Genomic DNA, 24,200 nt, shown 5'->3' on the forward strand with positions numbered 1-24,200 from the left:
AACTAAATGCAGATGTACGAATCAAATAAAAAGAAGCATTTGGCATGGGACTTTGGAATCCTTTCATCTTGCTCATGAAAGATGCATTTTTGCCTGGATAAAGCATTTACTGACATCAATATTCTTTTCTTTCAAAATATCTTTTCCATCAGGTTTCATCTTAAGTTGATGCGTTATTCGCGCCTGCTGGAATCCATCAATGGAAAAACAATTCGGCTTTGATAAAAATCATTTAAGTGCTGACCGAAAATTAATTTTAATTAATTAATTAATAAACATTTTTGTCATTAGCCCTCGGATTTCTAGCAGTTCTCACTGCACAGAGTGCTGGCGTAACTCCTGATGCTGCCTGACCCGCTGAGTTACTCCAGCACTCTGTGAAACGTCACCTATCCATGTTCTCCACAGATGCTGCCTGACCTGCTGAGTTACTCCAGCACTTTGTGTCTACAGTATCTTCGGTACAATCCAACATCCGCAGTTCCTTCGAATACAAGAGGCTGTCAATCTCTGCTTTAATAATATCCACTGACCTGGCCTCCACAGCCGTCTGTGGCAAGGAATTCCACAGATTCACCACCCTCTGACTAAAAGAAATTCCTCCTCATCTCCTTCCTAAAGGAACGTCCTTTTATTCTGAGGCTGTGTCCTCTGGTCCTAGACTCTCCCACTAGTGGAAATATCCTCTCCACATCCACTCTATCCAGGCCTTTCACTATTCTGTAAGTTTCACTGAGGTTCCCCCCCCTCATCCTTCTAAACTCCAGCGAGTACAGGCCCAGTGCCGTCAAACGCTCGTCATAGAAACATAGAAATTAGGTGCAGGAGTAGGTCATTCGGCCCTTCGAGCCTGCACCGCCATTCAATATGATCATGGCTGATCATCCAACTCAGTATCCCGTACCTGCCTTCTCTCCATACCCTCTGATCCCCTTAGCCACCAGGGCCACATCTAACTCCCTCTTAAATATAGCTATGTCATATGTTAACCCACTCATTCCTGGGATCATTCTTGTAAACTCTCCATGTTCTCTCTTGTAAACAACATGTGCTGACTCTCCAGAGCCAGCACATGTTGTTATGTCCAACTTCAAAGACTCGGGTGATGTGAGATTTTTGTGGCTCTGAAGCATCGTTGCATTTGGCAAAAACATCCAGGTTTCTTGGAGCCAAAGTTCCCTCTGGATGACAGACAAAGGCAAGTGAGAAGTCTGTGTGCCGTGCTGTTTGGCACTCGGAGAGGTCACGTTGCAGTTGTATAAGTCGTTGGCGAGGCCATATTTAGAGTATTGTGTTCAGTTCTGGGCACCATATTATAGGAAAGATGTTGTCAAGCTGGAAAGGGCGCAGAGGAGATTTACGAGGATGTTGCCAGGACTAGGGGGTGTGAGCTATAGGGAGAGGTTGAGTAGGCTGGGCTTCTATTCCATGGAGCACAGGAGGATGAGGGGTGATCTTATAGAGGTGTATAAAATGATGAGAGGAATAGATCGGGTAGACGCACAGAGTCTCTTGCCCAGAGTAGGGGAATCGAGGACCAGAGGGCATAGGTTTAAGGTGAGGGAGGAAAGATTTAATAGGAACCTGAGGGGCATTTTTTTATACACAAAGGGTGATGGCTTCTGTACAACATCTGTGCCATAGAGTCATACAGAATCTTTCACATCACGTCCCTTCTTCGGACTGAGATACCACTGACTGAGACTCGCAGCCACTGAGTTACTCCAGCACTCTGTGAAACGACAGGCAGAATCTCTGGAGAGAAGGAATGGGTGACGTCTCGGGTGGAGACCCTTCTTCAGACAGGTTAGGGACAAGGGAAACGAGAGATACAGACGGTGATGTGGAGAGATAAAGAACAATGAACGAAAGATATGCAAACAAGTTACGATGATAAAGGAACCCTGTTTGTTGGGTGAGAACGAGAAGCTGGTGCAACTTGTGTGGGGGAGAGATGGAGAGAGAGGGAATGCCGCGGTTACTTGGAGTTAGAGAAATCAATGTTCATGCCACTGGGCTGTGAGCTGCCCAAGCGAAATATGAGATGCTGTTCCTCCAATTTGCGTTTAGCCTCACTCTGACAATGGAGGAGGCCCAGGACAGAAAGGTCAGTGTGGGAATGGGTAGGAGAATTAAAGTGTCCGGCAACTGGGAGATCGGGTAGGTTCAGTAGATGCCACATGTTGGTTGGTGTGGGCAGGATGGGCCGAAGGGCCTCCTTTTATGCTGCCTATATCGCCAGAACCAGAACCAGGGGCCACAGTTTAAGAATAAGGGGTAGGCCATTTAGAACGGAGACGAGGAAACACTTTTTTACACAGCGAATTGTGAGTCTGTGGAATTCTCTGCCTCAGAGGGCGGTGGAGGCCGGTTCTCTGGATGCTTTCAAGAGAGAGCTAGATAGGGCTCTTAAAGATAGCGGAGTCAGGGGATATGGGGAGAAGGCAGGAACGGGGTACTGATTGGGGATGATCAGCCATGATCACAGTGAATGGCGGTGCTGGCTCGCAGGGCCGAATGGCCTACTCCTGCACATATTGTCTATTGTCATGACTGTATAATGTTGAACTGTACAGCACAGGGACAGGCCATTCGGCCCACAATGTCCATACTGACCCCGATGCCAAGTTGCTGTAACCTGTGTGCGCACGTTGCTATGGTTTCAGGCTTCCTGGAGGTGTGGGGCGTGGAGGTCCACGCTAGGCCCGACGACGTGAACAAGACGCAGCATCACACACAGTTCTATGACTGCAACAACCTGGTGGTGAGACGTGGACAACCCTTCCAGATCACCATCACCATCAACCGGCCCTACAAAGCTCAAACCGACAAGCTGTGGGTCGAACTGTTCATCGGTGAGAACCTGACACACACACACACACACACACACACAGACACACACACAGACACACACACACACACACACACACACACACACACACACACACACACACACACACACACACACACACACACACAGACACAGACACAGACACAGACACACACACAGACACAGACACAGACACAGACACACACACACACACAGACACAGACACAGACACAGACACACACACACACACACACACACACACACACACACACACACACACACACACACACACACACACACACACACCAACACACACCAACACACACACAGAGACACATCATTCCGGTAAATCTCCTCTGCACCCTCTTCAAAGCCCCCACATCCTTCCTGCAATGGGGGCAACCAGAACACTATAGAATCACAGGGTGACACTGTGGAAACAGGCCCTTCGGACAACTTGCCCACACCGGCCAACATGTCCCAGCTACACTAGTCCCACTTGCCCGCGTTTGGTCCATGTCCCTCCAAACCTGTCCTATCCATGTACCTGTCCAACTGTTTCTTCAATAATGGGATCGTCCCAGCCTCAACGATCTCTTCTGGCAGCTCGTTCCATACACCCACCACCCTCTGTGTGAAAAAGTTACCCCTTCAGATTCCTATTTACTCTTTCCCCGCTCCCCCTCACCTTAAAGTGACAGAGCATTCTCCAACAGAGAGCATGCAGAAGATAATTAGGTTCAATCAGAGAAAATGTGTGACTGATTCCAAAACACTCAGCAGGTTGCAAAGGCATAAGGAGTTGGAATCAGATAATTGGGAAAGAGAAACTGAGACTAGGGCCTGTCCCACTTAGGCGATTTTTTTCGCCGACTTGCCGGCACCCGTCATAGTCACCGCAGGTCGCCGAAATTTTATCAACATGTTGAATATCCAGCGGCGACCAGAAAAAGGTACGAAAAAGGGCTTGGACACGCTAGAGGCAGGAAACATGTTCCCGATGTTGGGGGAGTCCAGAACCAGGGGCCACATACAGTTTAAGAATAAGGAGTAAGCCATTTAGAACGGAGACGAGGAAACACTTTTTCTCACAGAGAGTGGTGAGTCTGTGGAATTCTCTGCCTCAGAGGGCGGTGGAGGCAGGTTCTCTGGATGCTTTCAAGAGAGAGCTAGATAGGGCTCTTAGAAATAGCGGAGTCAGGGAATATGGGGAGAAGGCAGGAACGGGGTACTGATTGGGGATGATCAGCCATGATCACATTGAATGGCGGTGCTGGCTCGAAGGGCCGAATGGCCTACTCCTGCACCTATTGTCTATTGACTCTTTGGGCGACTACTCACGACCATACAGACGTCACCCTGGGACCACGGAGAGCTAATATCCACTAAGTACCTTGCACTAAACGTTATTCCCTTTATCCTTTATCTGTACACTGTGGACGGCTCGATTGTAATCATGTATTGTCTTTCCGCTGGTAGACAAAAATGCTAGAGAAACACAGCGGGTGAGGCAGCATCTATGGAGCGAAGGAAATAGGCAACGTTTCAACCCCTGACTCCGCTATTTTTAAGAGCCCTATCTAGCTCTCTCTTGAAAGTATCCAGAGAACCCGCCTCCACCGCCCTCTGAGGCAGAGAATTCCACAGACTCACCACTCTCTGTGAGAAAAAGTGTTTCCTCGTCTCCGTTCTAAATGGCTTACTCCTTATTCTTAAACTGTGGCCCCTGGTTCTGGACTCCCCCAACATCTGGAACATGTTACCTGCCTCTAGCGTGTCAAAAACCCTTAACAATCTTATATGTTTCAATGAGATCTCCTCTCATCCTTCTAAACTCCAGAGTGTACAAGCCCAGCCGCTCCATTCTATGTGAAAAGTGAAAAGCACAGTGATTTTGTTGCATGCTAACCAGTCAGCGGAAAGACTGTACATGATTACAATCGAGCCATCCACAGTGTACAGATACTGGATAAAGGGAATAACGTTTAGTGCAAGGTAAAGCCAGCAAAGTCCGATCAAGGGTTGTCCGAGGGTCACCAATGAGGTAGATAGTAGTTCAGGACCGCTCTCTGGGTGTGGTAGGATGGTTCAGTTGCCTGATAACAGCTGGTAAGAAACTGTCCCTGAATCTGGAGGTGTGCGTTTTCACACTTCTGTACCTCTTGCCCGATGGGAGAGAGGGGGGAGAAGGGAGAGTGGCCAAATCACAAAGAGCTGGAAGAATCCTCCTAACCTGTGGACAGCACGGTGGCGCAGCGGTAGAGTTGCTGCCTCACGGCGCCAGAGACCCGGGTTCGATCCCGACTACGGGTGCTGTCTGTGCGGAGTTTGTACGTTCGCCCCGTGACCTGCGTGGGGTTTCTCCGGGCGTTTCCCCCCCACACTCCAAAGACGTGCAGGTTTGTAATAAAATTGGCTTCTGTAAATCGTCCCCAGTGTGTGTAAGGATAGTGTTAGTGTGCGGGGTGATCACTGGTCGGCACGGTCTCAGTGGGCCGAAGGGCCTGTTTCTAGGTTCACCAGACTGGGTTCACCAGACTGATTCCTGGGATGTCAGGATTGTCTTATGAAGAAAGACTGGATCAAGTCTATCCATCAAGTTTATACTCTCTAGAATTTAGGAGATTGAGAGGGGATCTTATAGAAACTTACAAAATTCTTAAGGGGTTGGACAAGCTAGATGCAGGAAGATTGCTCCCGATGTTGGGGAAGTCCAGGACAAGGGGTCACAGCTTAAGGATAAGGGGGAAATCCTTTAAAACCGAGATGAGAAGAACTTTTTTCACACAGAGAGTGGTGAATCTCTGGAACTCTCTGCCACAGAATGTAGTTGAGGCCAGTTCATTGGCTATATTTAAGAGGGAGTTAGATGTGGCCCTTGTGGCTAAAGGGATCAGGGGGTATGGAGAGAAGGCAGGTACAGGATACTGAGTTGGATGATCAGCCATGATCATATCGAATGGCGGTGCAGGCTCGAAGGGCCGAATGGCCTACTCCTGCACCTAATTTCTATGTTTCTATGTTTCTATGTTTCTGCGCTGTATCTCAAAACTCTAATGTCTAACCATGCTCTCACCAACTACAGAGTGGTCCTGACCTCCCATCTACCTCATTGGAGACCCTCGGACTATCTTTAATTGGACTCTACCTTGTACTAAACGTTAGTCCCTTATTCTCTATCTGTATTCTGAATGGGTCAATCATGTATAATAATAATAATAATAATAAATTTTATTTTTATAGCGCTTTTCTAAGACTCAAAGTCGCTTTACAATAGTAACAGACAATAGCAAACGGAGAAGCGGCGAACAAACAGCGCCAGCGTCCTCTCCGTGCAGGACATAAAGAAAGAATACAGACATAACAATAATAGACATTTAATCGGAATAACATATAATCGGAATATAACAAATAATAAAGACATCACAGAGACACAAATTAAAAACAGAATTCAATCCAAAAACAGAAAATCAAAAACACAGTGTGAAGAGAGAGCAGCGGCAACCAATTCGTGCCAGCGTCCACTCTCCCTTCACGGCAGCCATCTTGGACACAGACCTACAAGACTACAGTTAGACAAAAAAAATCATCCCCCCACAGTGGATAGCACTATGGGGGAAGGCACAATGTCCAGTCCCCACCCCATGTTCACCCCAAAGTCAGGCCTATTGAGGCCACCGCAATTGCCTCTACGGAGGCCCGATGTCCCTGGCCGTTCTCACCGGGTGGTCTTGCCCCGGCGTCGGGAGAGTCCTTTCGGCGGCTGGGCCACTTGGAACGGCCGCTTTCTGGTTGGAGCCCGCAGCTGCCGAAGCCGACAAGGCCGCGCCGGTTTGGAGCTCCCAGGCTCCAGATGACAAAGTCGGCGCCGCCTCTCCGCAGACCCGCAGCCCGGAGTTGTTGCTCTCGGCGGTCCAGCTCGCCAGAGCTCCAGCGCGTCGCTCCAGCGCGGCGACCCAGGCAAGGCATCGCCCGCTCCGCTCCGCTCCGCTCCAGCGCTCCAATGCCGTGCTGCCGCCGAGGCTGAGGTGCTGGGCGTTTCCCGCCAGGAAACGGCGCTCCAAGCCCGCAGGTAGGCCACGAGGACGGATCGACGGGCAGCCCGGAGAAGAAGCTGCCACACCGACCAGGTAGGGACCTAGAAATTAGGTTTACACCTACCCCCCACATTAAAAAGACCATATCCCCTACAAACAAAAAACAGAACTCAGTAAAAACTATTAAAAAAACGGATTTAAAACGGACGGCTGCTGGCTAGCAGCCGTTCACCAAGATGGCTCTTGTGACTGGACAGCATGCAACAAAAGCTTTCCACTGCACACGTGACAATAAACTAAACTAAATATTACCTTCCCTTTTGTAACATAGATCCAGGGATAGTCAGAAGGTCATAAGGTCATAATTGATAGGAGCAGAATTAGGCCATTCGGCCCATCAAGTCTACTCCGCCATTCAATCATGGCTGATCTATCTCTCCCTCCTAACCCCATTCTCCTGCCTCCTCCCCATAACCCCTGACACCCGTACTCATCAAAGATCTATCTATCTCTGCTTTAAAATGTTGAGCTCGAACTGAGACTTAACCCAGGTGTTGTATGTAACCCAGGTGTTGTATGTAACCCAGGTGTTGTGTATAATCCAGGTGAGTGTAACCCAGGTGTTGTATGTGACACAGGTGTTGTATGTGACACAGGCGTTGTATGTAACCCAGGTGTAGTATGTGACACAGGTGTTGTATGTGACACAGGTGTTGTGTATAACCCAGGTGTTGTATGTAACCCAGGTGTTGTGTATAATCCAGGTGAGTGTAACCCAGGTGTTGTATGTGACACAGGCGTTGTATGTGACACAGGCGTTGTATGTAACCCAGGTGTTGTATGTGACACAGGTGTTGTATGTGACACAGGTGTTGTGTATAACCCAGGTGTTGTATGTAACCCAGGTGTTGTGTATAATCCAGGTGTGTGTAACCCAGGTGTTGTATGTGACACAGGTGTTGTATGTGACACAGGTGTTGTATGTAACCCAGGTGTTGTATGTGACACAGGTGTTGTATGTGACACAGGTGTTGTGTATAACCCAGGTGTTGTATGTAACCCAGGTGTTGTATGTAACACAGGTGTTGTATGTGACACAGGTGTTGTATGTGACACAGGCGTTGTATGTAACCCAGGTGTTGTATGTGACACAGGTGTTGTATGTGACACAGGTGTTGTGTATAACCCAGGTGTTGTATGTTACCCAGGTCGCCACCCGAGTGCCGTGAAGGGAACATACATCCCGATTTACCTGCAGGACGAGCTGGTGAAGGGGAGGTGGGGAGCGAAGGTGATCACTGCCCCTGGCAACATCCTCGGCCTCTCCGTCCTCTCTCCCGCGGACTGTATCGTGGGCAGATTCCGCATGTATGTGGCCATCATGACCCCGCACGGAATACGCAGGACCGCACGGGACAAGGCCACCGACATCTACTTCATCTTCAACCCTTGGTGTAATGGTACAGCCTGCTTACGTTTCAGCGATTTCCGTCTGAAGAAGGGTCCCAATCGAAAACGTCACCTATCCATGTTCTCCACAGATGCTGCCTGACCCGCTGAGTTACTCCAGCACTCTGTGAAACGTCACCTATCCATGTACTTCACAGATGCTGCCTGACCACATCTGGAGTATTGTGTACAGTTTTGGTCTCCTAATTTGAGGAAGGACATCCTTGTGATTGAGGCAGTGCAGCGTAGGTTCACGAGATTGATCCCTGGGATGGCGGGACTGTCATATCACGAAAGATTGAAAAGACTGGGCTTGTATTCACTGGAGTTTAGAAGGATGAGGGGGAATCTTATAGAAACATATAAAATTACAAAAGGACTGGACAAGCTAGATGCAGGTAAAATGTTCCCAATGTTGGGCGAGTCCAGAACCAGGGGCCACAGTCTTAGAATAAAGGGGAGGCCATTTAAGACTGAGGTGAGAAAAACTTTTTCACCCAGAGAGTTGTGAATGTGTGGAATTCCCTGCCACAGAGGACAGTGGCGCAAAATCACTGGATGGATTTAAGAGAGAGTTAGATAGAGCTCTAGGGGCTAGTGGAATCAAGGGACATGGGGAGAAGGCAGGCACGGGTTATTGATTGGGGATGATCAGCCATGATCACAATGAATGGCGGTGCTGGCTCGAACGGCCGAATGGCCTCCTCCTGCACCTATTTTCTATGTTTCTATGACCCGCTGAGTTACTCCAGCACTCTGTGTCTATCTGCCATCTCCCACACACTGCACGTCTTGTTATAAAATCATCCACTCCCTGAAAAATGTCAACAACGTTGGTGAGGCCACATTTGGAGTATAGTGTTCAGCCTTGGTCACCCAGCCATAGTTAGTCTTTGGAACTCATTGCCACACAGGGCTGTGGGGACCAAGTTAGTGGATATTTTTAAGGCAGAGACAGGCAAGTTCTTAATTAGTACGGGCTTTAAGGGTTATGGGGAGAAGGCAGGAAATTGGGATTAGGAGGCAGAAATCAGCCATGATTAAATGGCGGAGTAGACCCGAATGGCCTAATTCTACTCCTATAACTTGTGAACTTGTAAAGATGAATAGGAAGGAACTGCAGGTGCTGGTTTATACCGAAGACAGACACAAGGTACTGGAGTAACTCAGCGGGTCAGGCAGCATCTCTGGAGAACAAGGATAGGTGACGTTTCACAGAGTGCTGGAGTAACTCAGCGGGTCAGGCAGCATCTGTGGAGAACATGGATAGGTGATGTTAACGCTCAGTTTGCTTTTTCAAACTGAAAGTAGAGGGAGGGGAACTGGAGGTAGGTAATGGCCAGAAATGTTTAAAAAACAGGTACATATATAGGACAGGTTTGGAGCGATATGGGCCAAGCCCTGGCAGGTGGGTCTAGTGTAGATGGGACATGTTGGTCGGTGTGGGCAAGTTGGGCCGATGGGCCTGTTTCCACGCTGTATAACTCCTTGACTCTATTGGTGGTGAATCTGTAGAATTCTTTGCCACAGAAGGCTGTGGAGGCCGTGTCAGTGGATATTTTTAAGGCAGAGATAGATAGATTCCTGATTAGTGCGGGTGTCAGAGGTTATAAGGAGAAGGCAGGAGAATGGGGTTGAGAGGGAGAGATAGATCGGCCATGATTGAATGATAGAGTAGACTCGATGGGCCGAATGGCCTAAATCTGCTCCTGTAACTTGTGATCTGTGGACTCTATGTGGATTAATGTGAGGTTGTCCACTTTGGTGGCAAGAACTGGAAGGCAGATTATTATCTGAATGGTATCAGATTAGGGGAAGGGGAGGTGCAACGAGACCTGGGTGTGCTTGTACATCAGTCACTGAAAGTAAGCATGCAGGTACAGCAGGCAGTGAAGAAAGTTGGGATATGCTGGCCTTCATTGCGAGAGGAGTTGAGTATAGGAGCAAGGAGGTCCTACTGCAATTGTATAGGGCCCGGGTGAGACCACATCTGGAGTATTGTGTGCTGTTTTGGTCCCCTAATTTGAGGAAGCACATTCTTGCTATTGAGGGAGTGCAGCGTAGGTTCACCAGGTTAATTCCTGGGATGGCGGGACTGTCATGTGCTGAGAAAATGGAGCAGCTGGGCTTGTATACTCTGGAATTTAGAAGGATGAGTGGATATCTTATAGAAACATATAAAACTCTTAGAGGATTGGACACGCTAGATGCAGCAAACATGTTCCCGATGTTGGGGGAGTCCAGAACCAGGGGTCACAGTTTAAGAATAAGGGGTAGGCCATTTAGGACTGAGATGAGGAAAAATGTCTTCACCCAGAGAGTTGTGAATCTGTGGAATGCTCTGCCACAGAGAATGCTATTGTATTTTTTATTTTATTTTTGTGTTCTTTTTCATTGTACCGCTGCTGGCAAATTCATTTCACTTGCACTTTATGTGCAAGTGACGAATAAAACTGATTGATTGATTGATTGAGAAGGCAGTGGATTGATTGAGAAGGCCACACTGGTTGTTTTCAAGACAGAGTTAGATTTAGCTCTTGGGGCTAATGGAATCAAGGGATATGGGGGAGAAGGCAGGAACGGGGTACTGATTGTGGATGATGAGCCATGATCACATTGAATGGCGGTGCTGGCTCGAGAGAGCTGAATGGCCTACTCCTGCACCTATTGTCGATGTTTCTATGTTGTCCATCTGTGGGTCTTCGGCCTGTCAGCTGACTGTTGTCCCCGTCTCTTGTTCTGCTGCGTTCCCCCCGCCTGTGTGACGGGACCTCCTGTATGGACCAGACGATGCGGTGTATCTCAGCGATGATGACCAGCGCCACGAGTATGTCATGAACGACGTGGGCTGCATTTACTACGGAACCTCCACTGAAGTGACCAGCAGGCCGTGGATCTACGGGCAGGTTTGTCTCTCCCTCCTACGGTTTCAATTTGCTATTGAGACAGTGTGCAGCGTAGGTTTACAAGGTTAATTCCCGGGATGGCGGGACTGTCATATGCTGAGAGAATGGAGCAGCTGGGCTTGTATACTCTGGAGTTTAGAAGGATGAGAGGATATCTCATTGAAACATATAAGATTGTTAAGGGTTTGGACACACGCTAGAGGCAGGAAACATGTTCCCGATGTTGGGGGAGTCCAGAACCAGGGGCCACAGTTTAAGAATAAGGGGTAAGCCATTTAGAACGGAGACGAGGAAACACTTTTTCTCAAAGAGAGTGGTGAGTCTGTGGAATTCTCTGCCTCAGAGGGCGGTGGAGGCCGGTTCTCTGGATGCTTTCAAGAGAGAGCTAGATAGGGCTCTTAAAGATAGCGGAGTCAGGGGATATGGGGAGAAGGCAGGAACGGGGTACTGATTGGGGATGATCAGCCATGATCACAGTGAATGGCGGTGCTGGCTCGAAGGGACGAATGGCCTACTCCTGCAACTGTCGTCTATTGTCTATTGTCAACATTGACTTCTCCCACTTCAAGTAACCCTTGATTCCCCTCTCTCTCCATCCATGGAGTTATAGAGTCACAGAGTGCTGCAGTGTGGAAACAGGCCCTTCGGCCCAACTCGCCCACACCGGCCCTGCTACCCTCGTCCCACCTGCCCCGCGCTTGGTCCATAACCCTCCAAAACTGTCCTATCCATGTACCTGTTTAACTGTTTCTTAAACGACACAGAGACACAGAATCACAGAGACACAGAGACACAGAGACACAGTCATACACTCATATTGTCACAGAGTGATACAGTGTGAAAACAGGCCCTTCGGCCCAACTTGCCCACAGAGCCCACCATGTACCAGCTACACTAGTCCCACCTGCCCGCGTTTGGTCCATATCCCTCCAAACCTGTCCTATCCATGTACGTGTCTAACTGTTTCTCAAACGTTGGGATAGTCCCTGCCTCAACTGCCTCCTCTGGCAGCTCGATCCATACACCCGCCACCCTTTGTGTGACAAAGTTACCCCTCGGGTTCCTATTAAATCTTTCCCCCTTCACCTTGAATCTATGTCCTCTGGTCCTCGATTCCCCTACTCTGGGCAAGAGACTCTGTGCATCTACCCGATCTATTTCAATCATCCATCCCCCATCCGAGTTCTCCGACCAGTCTGACTGTGCTCCTGACTAAATTTTATATTGTCTGCCTCGATGTCAGCTTCCCCTAGCTAGCAAAGATCTATTCTACATTTTCATTTTTCTTCGTCCCATTGATGTCTCGTTTTCACACCTCATCCTTCCATATCTCTGTGTCTCCCTTTACCCTGACTCTCAGTCTGAAGAAGGGTCTCGGCCCGAAACGTCGCCCATTCCTTCTCTCCAGAGATGCTGCCTGTCCTGTTGAATTACTCCAGCTTTTTGTGTCTATCTCCACCATTTCATGAGTGATAGATGCAGAATTAGGCCATTTGGCCCATCAATTCTACTCTGCCATTCAATCATGGCTGTTCTATATCTCCTAACCCCATTCTCCTGCCTTCTCTCTGTAACCTCTGACACCCGTACTAATCAAGAATCTATCTATCTCTTCCTTAAAAATACCCATTGACTTGGCCTCCACAGCCTTCTGTGTGGCAAAGAATTCCACAGATTCACCACCCTCTGACTAAAGAAATTCCTCCTCATCTCCTTCCTAAAAGAATGTCCGGTAATTTTGAGGCTGTGACCTTTTGTCCTAGACTCTCCCACCAGTGGAAACATCCTCTCCACATCCACTCTATCCAAGCCTCTTTATGTTTTCATTTTTAATAAGCATTTTAATATTGCATATTGATTGAGTCAAGCGGAGGTTCACCAGGTTAATTCCCGGGATGGCGGAACTGACATAGGATGAAAGAATGGAGCAGCTGGGCTTGAATCCACTGGAATTTAGAAGGATGAAAGGAGATCTCATTGAAACATATAAGATTGTTAAAGGTTTGGACACGCTAGATGCAGGAAACATGTTCCCGATGTTGGGGGAGTCCAGAACCAGGGGCCACAGTTTAAGAATAATGGGTAAGCCATTTCGAACTGAGATGAGGAAAAACTTTTTCACAAAGGGAGTTGTGAATTTGTGGAATTCTCTGCCTCAGGAGGCAGTGGAGGCCAATTCACTGTATGCATTCAAAAGAGAGTTAGATTTAGCTCTTTGGGCTAGCGGTTCTCTGGATACTTTCAAGTGAGAGCTAGATAGGGCTCTTAAAGATAGCGGAATCAAGGGATATGGGGAGAAGGCAGGAATGGGATACTGATTGTGGATTCTCAGCCATGATCACAGTGAATGGCAGTACTGGCTCGAAGGGCCGAATGGCCTACTCCTGCACCTATTGTCTATGTTTCTATGTAATAGGACGGCAACTGGCCCAGACAAAATTCAGTTCGTTCGGTTCAGTTTAATGTCACGTGTACCGAGGTGCAGTGAAAAGCTTTTGTTGCGTGCTATCCAGTCAGCGGAAAGATAATACAATACATGGGTGACAATTGGATGGCACGGTGGTGCAGTGGTTGAGTTGCTGCCTCACGGCGCCAGCGACCCAGGTTCGATCCCGACTACGGGCGCTGTCTGTACGGAGTTTGCACGTTCTCCCCGTGACCTGCGTGGGTTTTCTCCAGGTGCTCCGGTTTCCTCCCGCACTCCAAAGACGTGCAGGTTTGTAGATGCATTGGCTGTGGGAAAACTGTCCCCAGTGTGTGTAGGATAGTGTTAATGTGCGGGGATCGCTGGTCGGCACGGACCCTGTGGGCCGAAGGGCCTGTTTCCACGCTGTATCTCTAAACTAAGTTAAAATACATGATTACAATCGAGCCATTTGCAGAGTACAGTGTATGTGGAGGGAGAGATAGACCAGTCATGATTAAATGGCGTGATAGACTTGAAGGGCCGAATGGCCTAATTCTTCCCCTGTCATTTATGAGCCTGAATAATGTTTAGTGCAAGATAAAGTAAAGCCCGATCAAAGATAGTCCGAGGGTCACCAATGAGGTAGATAGCAGCTCAGGTCTGCTCTCTGGTTGTGGTAGGATGCTTCTGTTGATTGAATAGACTTGATGGGCTTTGATGAGTAAACTTATGAGCTTATTAAATGTGTAGGAAGGAACTGCAGGTGCCTGTTTAACCCGAAGATAGGCACAAAAAGCTGGAGCAACTCAGAGGGACAAGCAGCATCTCTGGAGAGAAGGGATGGGCGACGTTTCGGGCCGAGTCTTAAGAAGCGTCTAGACCTGAAACGTCAACCATTCCTTCTCTCCAGAGATGCCGCCTGACCCGCTGAGTTACTCCAGCTTTTTGGGTCTATCTCCACCATTTCAAAAGTGATAGACGCAGAAATAGGCCATTCGGCCCATCAAGTCTACTCCGCCATTCAATCATGGCTGATCTATCTCTCCCTCCTAACCCCATTCTCCTGCCTTCTCCCCATAACCTCTGACACCCGCACTAATCAAGAATCTATCTATCTCTGCCTTAAAAATATCCATTGAATTGGCCTCCACAGCCGTTTGTGTGGCAATGAATTCCACAGATTCACCACCCTCTAACTAAAGAAATTCCTCCTCGTCTCCTTCCTAAAAGAACGTCCGGTAATTCTGAGGTTGTGCCCTCTGGTCCTAGACTCTCCCGGAGGAGGCGCTGTCCTGAACGGCTGCCTGTCCTGCAGCTGTCCGTTTTTTCCCCCTTCTTTTTTATTATTTTTAGTACGTTGAGTGTGTAGTCAGGGGGCCTAATCTTTTTATGTGTGGGGGGTGGTGGGGGGGAAGGGTGAAACTGCTTTTCGAGTCCCTACCTGGTCGGAGGGGTTGCCTTCCTCCGAGCAGCGTCTTCGACCTGTCCTTGCAGCCTACCAGCGGGTCCTGGAGCGACGTTTCCCTGAGGGGACCTGGCCAGAACAACGGCTTTGGCGGCGGCGCAGAACATCGGCTTTGGCAGCGGCGCACCGCTGGAGCGCTATTGCGGAGCGGGCGATGCCTTTCCTGGGTCGCCGCGCTGGGACTCCAGTATGCTGGGACCGCAGATGAGAACATTGTGGAGCCGCGGTTCTGTGGAGCGGCCAGCTGCGACGCTGAACTTTACATCCCGGAGCCTGGGATCTCTTGCTGAGATCACCAGTGTGCGGAGCTCCATCCAGCGCGGTCTGTTGGCTTGGAAGCCGCAGTCTCCGGTGGGAAGGCAGCCGTTCCTGGCACCCCAAGCCGCTGGGGTTCTCCCGACGCCGGAGCACCATCACCCGGCGAGAACATCGGGCGCCATGGCGGCGACTGTGGAGGCCTCAATTAGGCCCGACTTTGGGTGGACAAGAGGATGGGGACTGGACTTTGTGCCTTCCCCCACAGTGGGAATCACTGTGGGGGGATGTTTTTGTGTTGAACTTCTTTTTGAATGCTATGTTGTATTTTTATTAGTGTGCTGCAAGGACATCAGAATTTCCCCTGAATAAGGGGATTAATAAAGTTTAATCTAATCTAGTGGAAACATCCTCTCCACATCCACTCTGTGCAAGACTCTGTATGCTTTCATTTTTAATAAGCATTTTAATATTACTCCAGCTGTGTGTGGCTGTCTATCTGATGAACTTATTATCCTGACATAAGTTAGTTGTCTGATCACAATCTAATCGTCTGTCTTGCTGTTTGTTTCCTTCCAGTTTGAAAGGAATGTATTGAACGCTTGCATCTACATTCTGGACCGGGCGCGGATGCCTCTACAGTCCAGGGGTTGCCCCATCAAGGTGTGCCGTGTGGCATCTGCCATGGTGAGTTACACGTGGCCTCGAGGGCAACGATAAATGCCCCCTGTCAATAGACAATAGACAATAGGTGCAGGAGTAGGCCATTCACCCTTCGAGCCAGCACCGCCATTCACTGTGATCATGGCTGATCATCCCCAATCAGTACCCCGTTCCTGCCTTCTCCCCATATCCCCTGACTCCACTATTTTTAAGAGCCCTATCTAGCTCTCTCTTGAAAGCATCCAGAGAACCTGCCTCCACCGCCCTCTGAGGCAGAGAATTCCACACTCACCACTCTCTGTGAGAAAAAGTGTTTCCTCGTCTCTGTTCTAAATGGCTTACTCCTTATTCTTAAACTGTGGCCCCTGGTTCTGGACTCTCCCAACATAGGGAACAATTTTCCTGCCTCTAGTGTGTCCAAGCCCTTAACAATCTTATATGTTTCAATGAGATACCCTCTCATCCTTCTAAACTCCAGAGTGTACAAGCCCAGCTGCTCCATTCTCTCAGCATATGACAGTCCCGCCATCCTGGGAATTAACCTTGTAAACCAACGCTGCACTCCCTCATTTGATATGGTTCTATCACACGTTCATTGGTTCTTGGAGCAGAATTAGGCCATTCGGCCCCTCAAGTCCACCCCGCCATTCAATCATGGCTGATCTTTTCCCCCTTCACTTTAAACCTGACCATCTCGCCCACACGGCCCAACATGTCAGAAGGTCATAAGGTCATAAGTGATGGAGTCATAGAATGATACAGTGTGGAAACAGGCCCTTCGGCCCAACTCGCCCACATCGGCCAACAATGTCCCAGCTACAGTAGTCCCACTTGCCTGCGCTTGGTCCATATCCCTCCAAACCCGTCCTATCCATGTACCTGTCTAACTGCTTCTTAAACATTGCAATAGTCCCAGCCTCAACTACCTCCTCTGGCAGCTTGTTCCATACACCCACCACCCTCTGTGTGAAAATGCTACCCCTCGGATTCCTATTAAATCTTTTCCCCTTCACCTTGAACCTATGTCCTCTGGTCCTCGACTCCCCGACTCTGGGCAAGAGAATCTGTGCATCTACCCGATCTATTCCTCTCATGATTTTGTACGCCTCTACAAGATAACCCCTCATCCTCCTGCGCTCCTAGGAATAGAGACCTAGCCTACTCAACCTCTCGCTGTAGCATCTTCCCGAATCTATCTATCTCTGCCTTAAAAATATTCAGTGACCTGACCACAGCCTTCTGTGGCAAAGAATTCCACATATTCACTGCATTCTGATGAAATAAATATCAAAATAAATTCCTGCTCATCTCCTTCCTAAAGGAACATCCTTTAATTCTGAGGCTGTGCCCTCTGGTCCTAGACTCTCCCACTAGTGGAAACATCCTATTCCTATTTAGAATGGAGATGAGGAGGAATTTTGTTAGCCAGTGGGTGGTGAATCTGTGGAATTCATTGCCAAGGACGGCTGTGGAGACCAAATCATTGGTTTAGATACGTTTTATATAGTTTATTGTCACGAGGTACAGTGAAAAGCTTTTATTGTGTGCTATCAAGACAGTACATGATTACAATCGAGCTGTCCACAGTGTACAGATACATAATAAGGGAATAGCGTTTAGTGCAAAATAAAGCCAGCAACATCTGATCAAAGATAGTCCAGTCGATGAATGAATGAATGATTAAGTTTATTGGTCAAGTATTCACATACAAGGAATTTGCCTTGGTGCTCCGCCCACAAGTGACAACATGACATACAGTGACAGTTAGGAATGACACATAAAACATTATGGTATTCTTAAGGAGATAGATAGATTCTTGATTAGTGCAGGTGTCAGGGATTATGGTGAGAAGGCAGGAGAATGGGGTTAGGAGGGAGAGATAGATCAGCCATGATTAAATGGTGGAATAGACTTGTTGGGCCGAATGGCCCAATTCTTCTCCTATCACTTATGACCTTATGAACCTCAGTTTAGTTTATTGCCACGTGTACCGAGGTACAGTGAAAGGCTTTTGTTGCGTGCTAACCAGTCAGCGGAAAGACAATACATGATTACAATCGAGCCGTCCACAATGTGCAAATGCATGATAAGGGAACAATGTTTAGTGCAAGGTAAAGCCAGCAACGTCCGATCAAAGATAGTCCGAGGGTCACCAATGAGGTAGATAGTAGTTCAGGACAGCTCTCTGGTTGTGGTAGGATGGTTCAGTTGCCTGATAACAGCTGGGAAGAAACTGTCCCTGAATATGGAGGTGTGCGTTTTCACACTTCTGTACCTCTTGCCCGATGGGAGAGGGGAGAAGAGGGAGTGGCCGGGGGTGCGACTGGCCCTTGATGATGCTGCTGGCCTTGCCGAGGCAGCGTGAGGTGTAGATGGAGTCAATGGAAGGGAAGGTACACAAAATTGCTGGGGAAACTCAGCGGGTGCAGCAGCATCTATGGAGCGAAGGAAATAGGCGACGTTTCGGGCCGAAACCCTTCTTCAGACTGATGGGGGGTGGGAGAAAGAAGGAAAAGGGGAGGAGGGGGAGGAGCCCGAGGGCGGGCGGATGGGAGGGTGGGAGGAGACAGCTAGAGGGTTAAGGAAGGGGAGGAGACAGCAAGGGCTAGCAAAATTGGGAGAATTCAATGTTAATGCCATATGGACGCAAGGTCCCCAGACGGAATATGAGGTGCTGTTCCTCCAATTTCCGCTGTTGCTCACTCTGGCAATGGAGGAGACCCAGGACAGAGAGGTCGGATTGGGAATGGGAGGCGGAGTTGAAGTGCTGAGCCACCGGGAGTTCAGGTAGGTTATTGCGGACTGAGCGGAGGTGTTCGGCGAAACGATCGCCCAACCTACGCTTGGTCTCCCCGATGTAAATCAGCTGACATCTAGAGCAGCGGATGCAGTAGATGAGGTTGGAGGAGATACAGGTGAACCTTTGTCGCACCTGGAACAACTGCTTGGGTCCTTGAATGGAGTCGAGGGGGGAGGTGAAGGGACCGGTGTTGCATTTCTTGCGGTTGCAACGGAAAGTGCCCGGGGAGGGGGTGGTGCGGGAGGGAAGGGAAGAATTGACGAGGGAGTTGCGGAGGGAGCGGTCTTTGCGGAAGGCAGACATGGGGGGAGATGGGAAGATGTGGCGAGTGGTGGGGTCACGTTGGAGGTGGCAGAAATGGCGGAGGATTATGTGTTGTATTTGGCGGCTAGTGGGGTGAAAGGTGAGGACCAGAGGGACTCTGCCCTTGTTGCGAGTGCGGGGATGGGGAGAGAGAGCAGTGTTACGGGGTATGGATGAGACCCTGGTGTGAGCCTCATCTATGGTGGCGGAGGGGAATCCCCGTTCCCTGAAGAACGAGGACATTTCCGATGCCCTGGTGTGGGATGTCTCATCCTGGGAACAGATGCGGCGTAGGCGGAGGAATTGGGAGTAGGGGATGGAGTCTTTACAGGGGGCAGGGTGGGAAGACGTGTAGTCCAGATAGCCATGTGAGTCAGTGGGTTTGTAATGTATGTCGGTCAGGAATCTGTCCCTGCGACGACGTCAATGGAAGGGAGGTTGGTTTGTGTGATGGTCTGGGCTGCGTCCACAATTCGCTGCAATTCCTCGCGCTCTTGGACGGAGCTGTTCCCAAACCGTGCTGTGATGCATTCGTGATAAAGCTTGGTGAACAATTGTTTTCTTGACCTAAGAGGAATATTATTTGCGTTGGGAGAAATGTCTTTGAAGCATGTGGCAGGATGCGTGATTTGGACCCGAGATTGCCAACATGTAAAGCAACAAGTGAGCTGTTGTATCCTTGCATCTCTCAAGCTGTTGACTTGGATGTCCTCAGCAGTGCAAGTTCCCTAATTGTCTTTTAAATTTATTCAGTGAATTTCCAGTCAAGGGCCTGTCCCACGTGGCGATTATTTTTTTATTTTTTTTAATTATTATTTTTTTAAATATTTTTTATTAGAAGTAAGTACAATAATGTAGTACATAAGTACCTAATACACAATGAGATAATACAGTTCAACTTCTTGTTTCAAATTTAACAGAATAGAACAGAAAATGAGACAAGCCAAGATAGAGAAGAAAAGAGTATCATAAGCAGTGATGATAGTGTTAGTTCGTGAGATAGTACAGAAAGCCCGAAGCAAAGGTAGAAGGGGATGGAGAGGAAAAAAAGAAATAGAGAAAAAGAAAGGAAATTAAAAGAAAGAGATTGAGAGAGATATACCTATATCTCTTTATCCACCCATCACCCGGTTCTGAAACGTTTAATTTCTAAGGTTATGTTGCACCATATGCTTGTACAAAGTTGATAAAAAAAGAAGACCAAATCATTGAGAGTTGGTCTGCTTTGCGATTATTTTCGGCGACTGCCGGCGTTATATCAGGGTCACCAAAAGATTTTGAACATTTCAAAATCCAGCGGCGACAAAAAAAATGTTGCGTCACTTGAAAAAAACACAGCGCGTCAATACGTTGTCACGCCGCGGTGATCTGATACGTCAGTCAATGGTGCCGGCAGTCGCCGAAAAAATCGCCAAGTGGGACAGGCCCTTCAGCCTCTCAGTTAAATGAAAGAAGGATCATCATAAAATTCACCTCATGTTAAAATGGCGGGGAGTCATCGAGGTCGGAATCTGGCCCTTGGGCCCTGCTCACCCATGCCGACCAATGTGCCCCATCTACACTAGTCCCGTGCTAGGCGGCACGGTGGCGCAGCGGTAGAGTTGCTGCCTCACAGCGCCAGAGACCCGGGTTCCATCCCGTCTGCACGGAGTTTTTACCTTCTCCCCGTGACCTGTGTGTGTTTTCTCCGGGTGGGCCGAATCACCGGTTTCCACGCTATATGACAGATGGCACAATGGGCTAAGTGTTCGGCTGGCAACCGGAAGGTAGCTGGTTCGAATCCTGCTTGGAGTGCATACTGTCGTTGTGTCCTTGGGCAAGACACTTCACCCACCTTTGCCTGTGTGTGTGAATGTAATTATGTGAAGCACTTTGGGGTCAATGCAAGTTGACTAAAAATGTGCTATATAAATAAAGAAATTTAATTTAATTTAAAATGTATAAACTAAACCAAACACCAAAGACGTGCAGGCTTGTAGGTTAATTGGCTTTGGTAAAAATTGTCCCCAGTGTATAGGATAGTGCTGGTGTAAGGGGAGGGGGGGGGGAATCGCTGGCTGGCGCAGACTCGATGGGCTGAAGGGCCTGTTCGTGCACTGTATCTCTAAAGTATTTTCTCTGCGCAGATTAATTCGAAGGACGATGCGGGCGTGCTGGTGGGGTGTTGGGATGGGACGTATGTTGATGGAGTGGCCCCCACAGCCTGGAACAGTAGCGTAGAGATACTGCTGCTGTACTACAAGAACAAACAACCTGTCTGTTACGGACAGTGCTGGGTCTTTGCTGCTGTGCTCAACACAGGTACGCAAGCACGCGCACACAGGCATGCACACGCACAAGCACGCATGCAAGCACACGCACGCAGGCACGCACACACACACACACACGCACACACGCAGGCACGCACGCACACACACGCACATGCATGCACACATGCACGCACACACTCTCACACACGCACTCACACACCCACACGTACGCACGCACACACGCACGCACGCACACGCACACTCACACACAAACATGTGACCTTATGACCTTATATGTGTATATAAAATCATGAGAGGAATAGATCGGGTAGATGCACAGAGCCTCTTGCCCAGAGTAGGGTAATCGTGGACATAGGTTTAAGATGTGGGGGGAAGGAACCTCTATTCCATGGAGCGCAGGAGGATGAGGGGTGATCTTATAGAGGTGTACCAAATCCTGAGAGGAATAGATCGGGTAGATGCACAGAGTCTTTTGCCCAGAGTAGGGGAATCGAGGACCAGAGGACATAGGTTCAAGGTGAAGGGGAAAAGATTTAATAGGAATCGTAGGGGTAACGTTTCCACACAGGTGGGTGTATGGAACAAGCTGCCAGAGGAGGTAGCTGAGGCTGGGACTATCCCATCGTTGAAGAAACAGTTAGACAGGTACATGGATAGGACAGGCTTGGAGAGATATGGACCAAACGCAGGCAGTTGGGACTAGTGTAGCTGGGACATTGTTGTGCGCTGTGGGCGAGTTGGGCCGAAGGGCCTGTTTCCACACTGTATCACTCTGTGACTCTATGACTAGATTCTCTGTGTGTAGCCGCCACTGAGAGGGTGGGTGTTGATGGCGTTGTGTTATTATGACCCTCCCTAGTGCTGCGATGCCTGGGCCTCCCCACCAGAGTGGTCACCAACTACTCCTCAGCCCACGACAACGATGCCAACCTGCACACAGACATCATCCTGGACCAGGACGGGAAGAAGATGTTGGAGCTGACCAAGGACTCCATCTGGTACGTTAAGGGAGAATGATGTCATATGCTGAGAGAATGGAGCAGCTGGGCTTGTACACTCTGGAGTTTAGAAGGGTGAGAGGGGATCTCATTGAAACATATGATAGTTAAGGGTTTGGACACACTGGAGGAAGGAAACATGTTCCCGATGTTGGGGGAGTCCAGAACCAGGGGCCGCAGTTTAAGAATAAGGAGTAAGCCATTTAAAACGGAGACGAGGAAACACTTTTTCTCACAGAGAGTGGTGAGTCTGTGGAATTCTCTGCCTCAGAGGGCGGTGGAGGCAGGTTCTCTGGATGCTTTCAAGAGAGAGCTAGATAGGGCTCTTAAAAATAGCGGAGTCAGGGGATATGGGGAGAAGGCAGGAACGGGGTACTGATTGGGGATGATCAGCTATGATCACATTGAATGGCGGTGCTGGCTCGAAGGGCCGAATGGCCTACTCCTGCACCTATTGTCTATTGTCTCCCATAGGCTTACAAAAATAGAAACATAGAAAATAGGTGTAGGAGGAGGCCATTCGGCCCTTCGAGCCAGCACCGCCATTCACTGTGATCATGGCTGATCGTCCCCAATCAATAACCCGTGCCTGCTGCCTTCTCCCCATATCCCTTGATTCCACTAGCCCCTAGAGCTCTATCTAACTCTCCCTTAAATCCATCCAGTGACTTGGTCTCCACTGCCCTCTGTGGCAGGGAATTCCACAGATTCACAACTCTCTGGGTGAAAACATTTTTTCTCACCTCAGTCTTAAATGACCTCCCCTTTATTCTAAGACTGTGGCCCCTGGTTCTGGACTCGCCCAACATTGGGAACATTTTTCCTGCATCTAGCTTGTCCAGCCCTTTTATAATTTTATATGTTTCTATGAGACCCTCCCCTCATCCTTCTAAAGGCATGTAGGTTAATTCCCAGGATGGTGGGACTGACGTATGATGAAAGAATGGGTCTACTGGGCTTATATTCGCTAGAATTTAGAAGGATGAGAGGGTATCTTATAGAAACATATAAAATTCTTAGAGGATTAGACAGGCTAGATGCAGGAAAAATGTTCCCGATGTTGGGGGAGTCCAGAACCAGGGGTCACACAGTTTAAGAATAAGGGGTCGGCCATTTAGAACTGAGATGAGGAAAAACCTTTTCACCCAGAGAGTTGTGAATCTGTGGAATTCTCTGGCACAGATGGCAGCGGAGGCCGATTCACTGGATGTTTTCAAGAGAGAGTTAGATTTAGCTCTTAGGGCTAACGGAATCAAGGGATAGGAGGAGATGGCAGGAACGGGGTACTGATTGTGGATGATCAGCCATGATCATATTGAATGTAGGTGCTGGCTTGAAGGGCCGAATGGCCTGCTCCTGCATCTATTTTTCTATGTTTATTTGACCTGGTATAAATGCAATTTGCCCCTGGTGTGTGTAGGATAGTGCTAGTGTGCGGGGTGATCGCTAGTCGGCGCGGACCCGGTGGGCTAAAGGGCCTGTTTTCGCGCTGTCTTCCTAAACTAAACTGAAAAAGATTAACCTACAAACCTGTACGTCTTTGGAGTGTGGGAGGAAACCAGAGCACCCGGAGAAAACCCACGCAGGTCAAAGGTACAAACTCCGTACAGACCGGTAGTCAGGATCCAACCTGGGATTCTGGTGCCGTGAAGCAACTGCTCTACCCGCTGCGCCATCATGCCGCCTCCACCACCACCCCCCGGCATCCACTATTGAGAGAGCAGTTTTTTTCCAGTTCAGTTTAGTTTCTTGTCACGTGCACCAAGGGACAGTGAGAAGCTTTTTTGTTGCGTGCTCTCCGGTCAGCGGAAAGACAA

General features: G+C 48.9%; 1 protein-coding gene across 1 annotated transcript in view; it reads left to right on the forward strand.

The window, feature by feature from the left end:
• Positions 1-24,200, forward strand: part of f13a1 (coagulation factor XIII A chain) — a 111,958-nt gene that overhangs the window by 23,665 nt on the left and 64,093 nt on the right. Inside the window, exons 3-8 of the mRNA XM_033014592.1 lie at positions 2,667-2,855; positions 8,076-8,327; positions 11,104-11,222; positions 15,929-16,036; positions 21,242-21,416; positions 22,245-22,383. Of these exons, the coding sequence (XP_032870483.1) occupies positions 2,667-2,855; positions 8,076-8,327; positions 11,104-11,222; positions 15,929-16,036; positions 21,242-21,416; positions 22,245-22,383 (982 nt within the window). The remainder of the gene's footprint in view (positions 1-2,666; positions 2,856-8,075; positions 8,328-11,103; positions 11,223-15,928; positions 16,037-21,241; positions 21,417-22,244; positions 22,384-24,200) is intronic.

Source organism: Amblyraja radiata, chromosome 2 (genome assembly GCF_010909765.2).
Source record: "Amblyraja radiata isolate CabotCenter1 chromosome 2, sAmbRad1.1.pri, whole genome shotgun sequence".
Lineage (NCBI taxonomy): Eukaryota > Metazoa > Chordata > Chondrichthyes > Rajiformes > Rajidae > Amblyraja > Amblyraja radiata.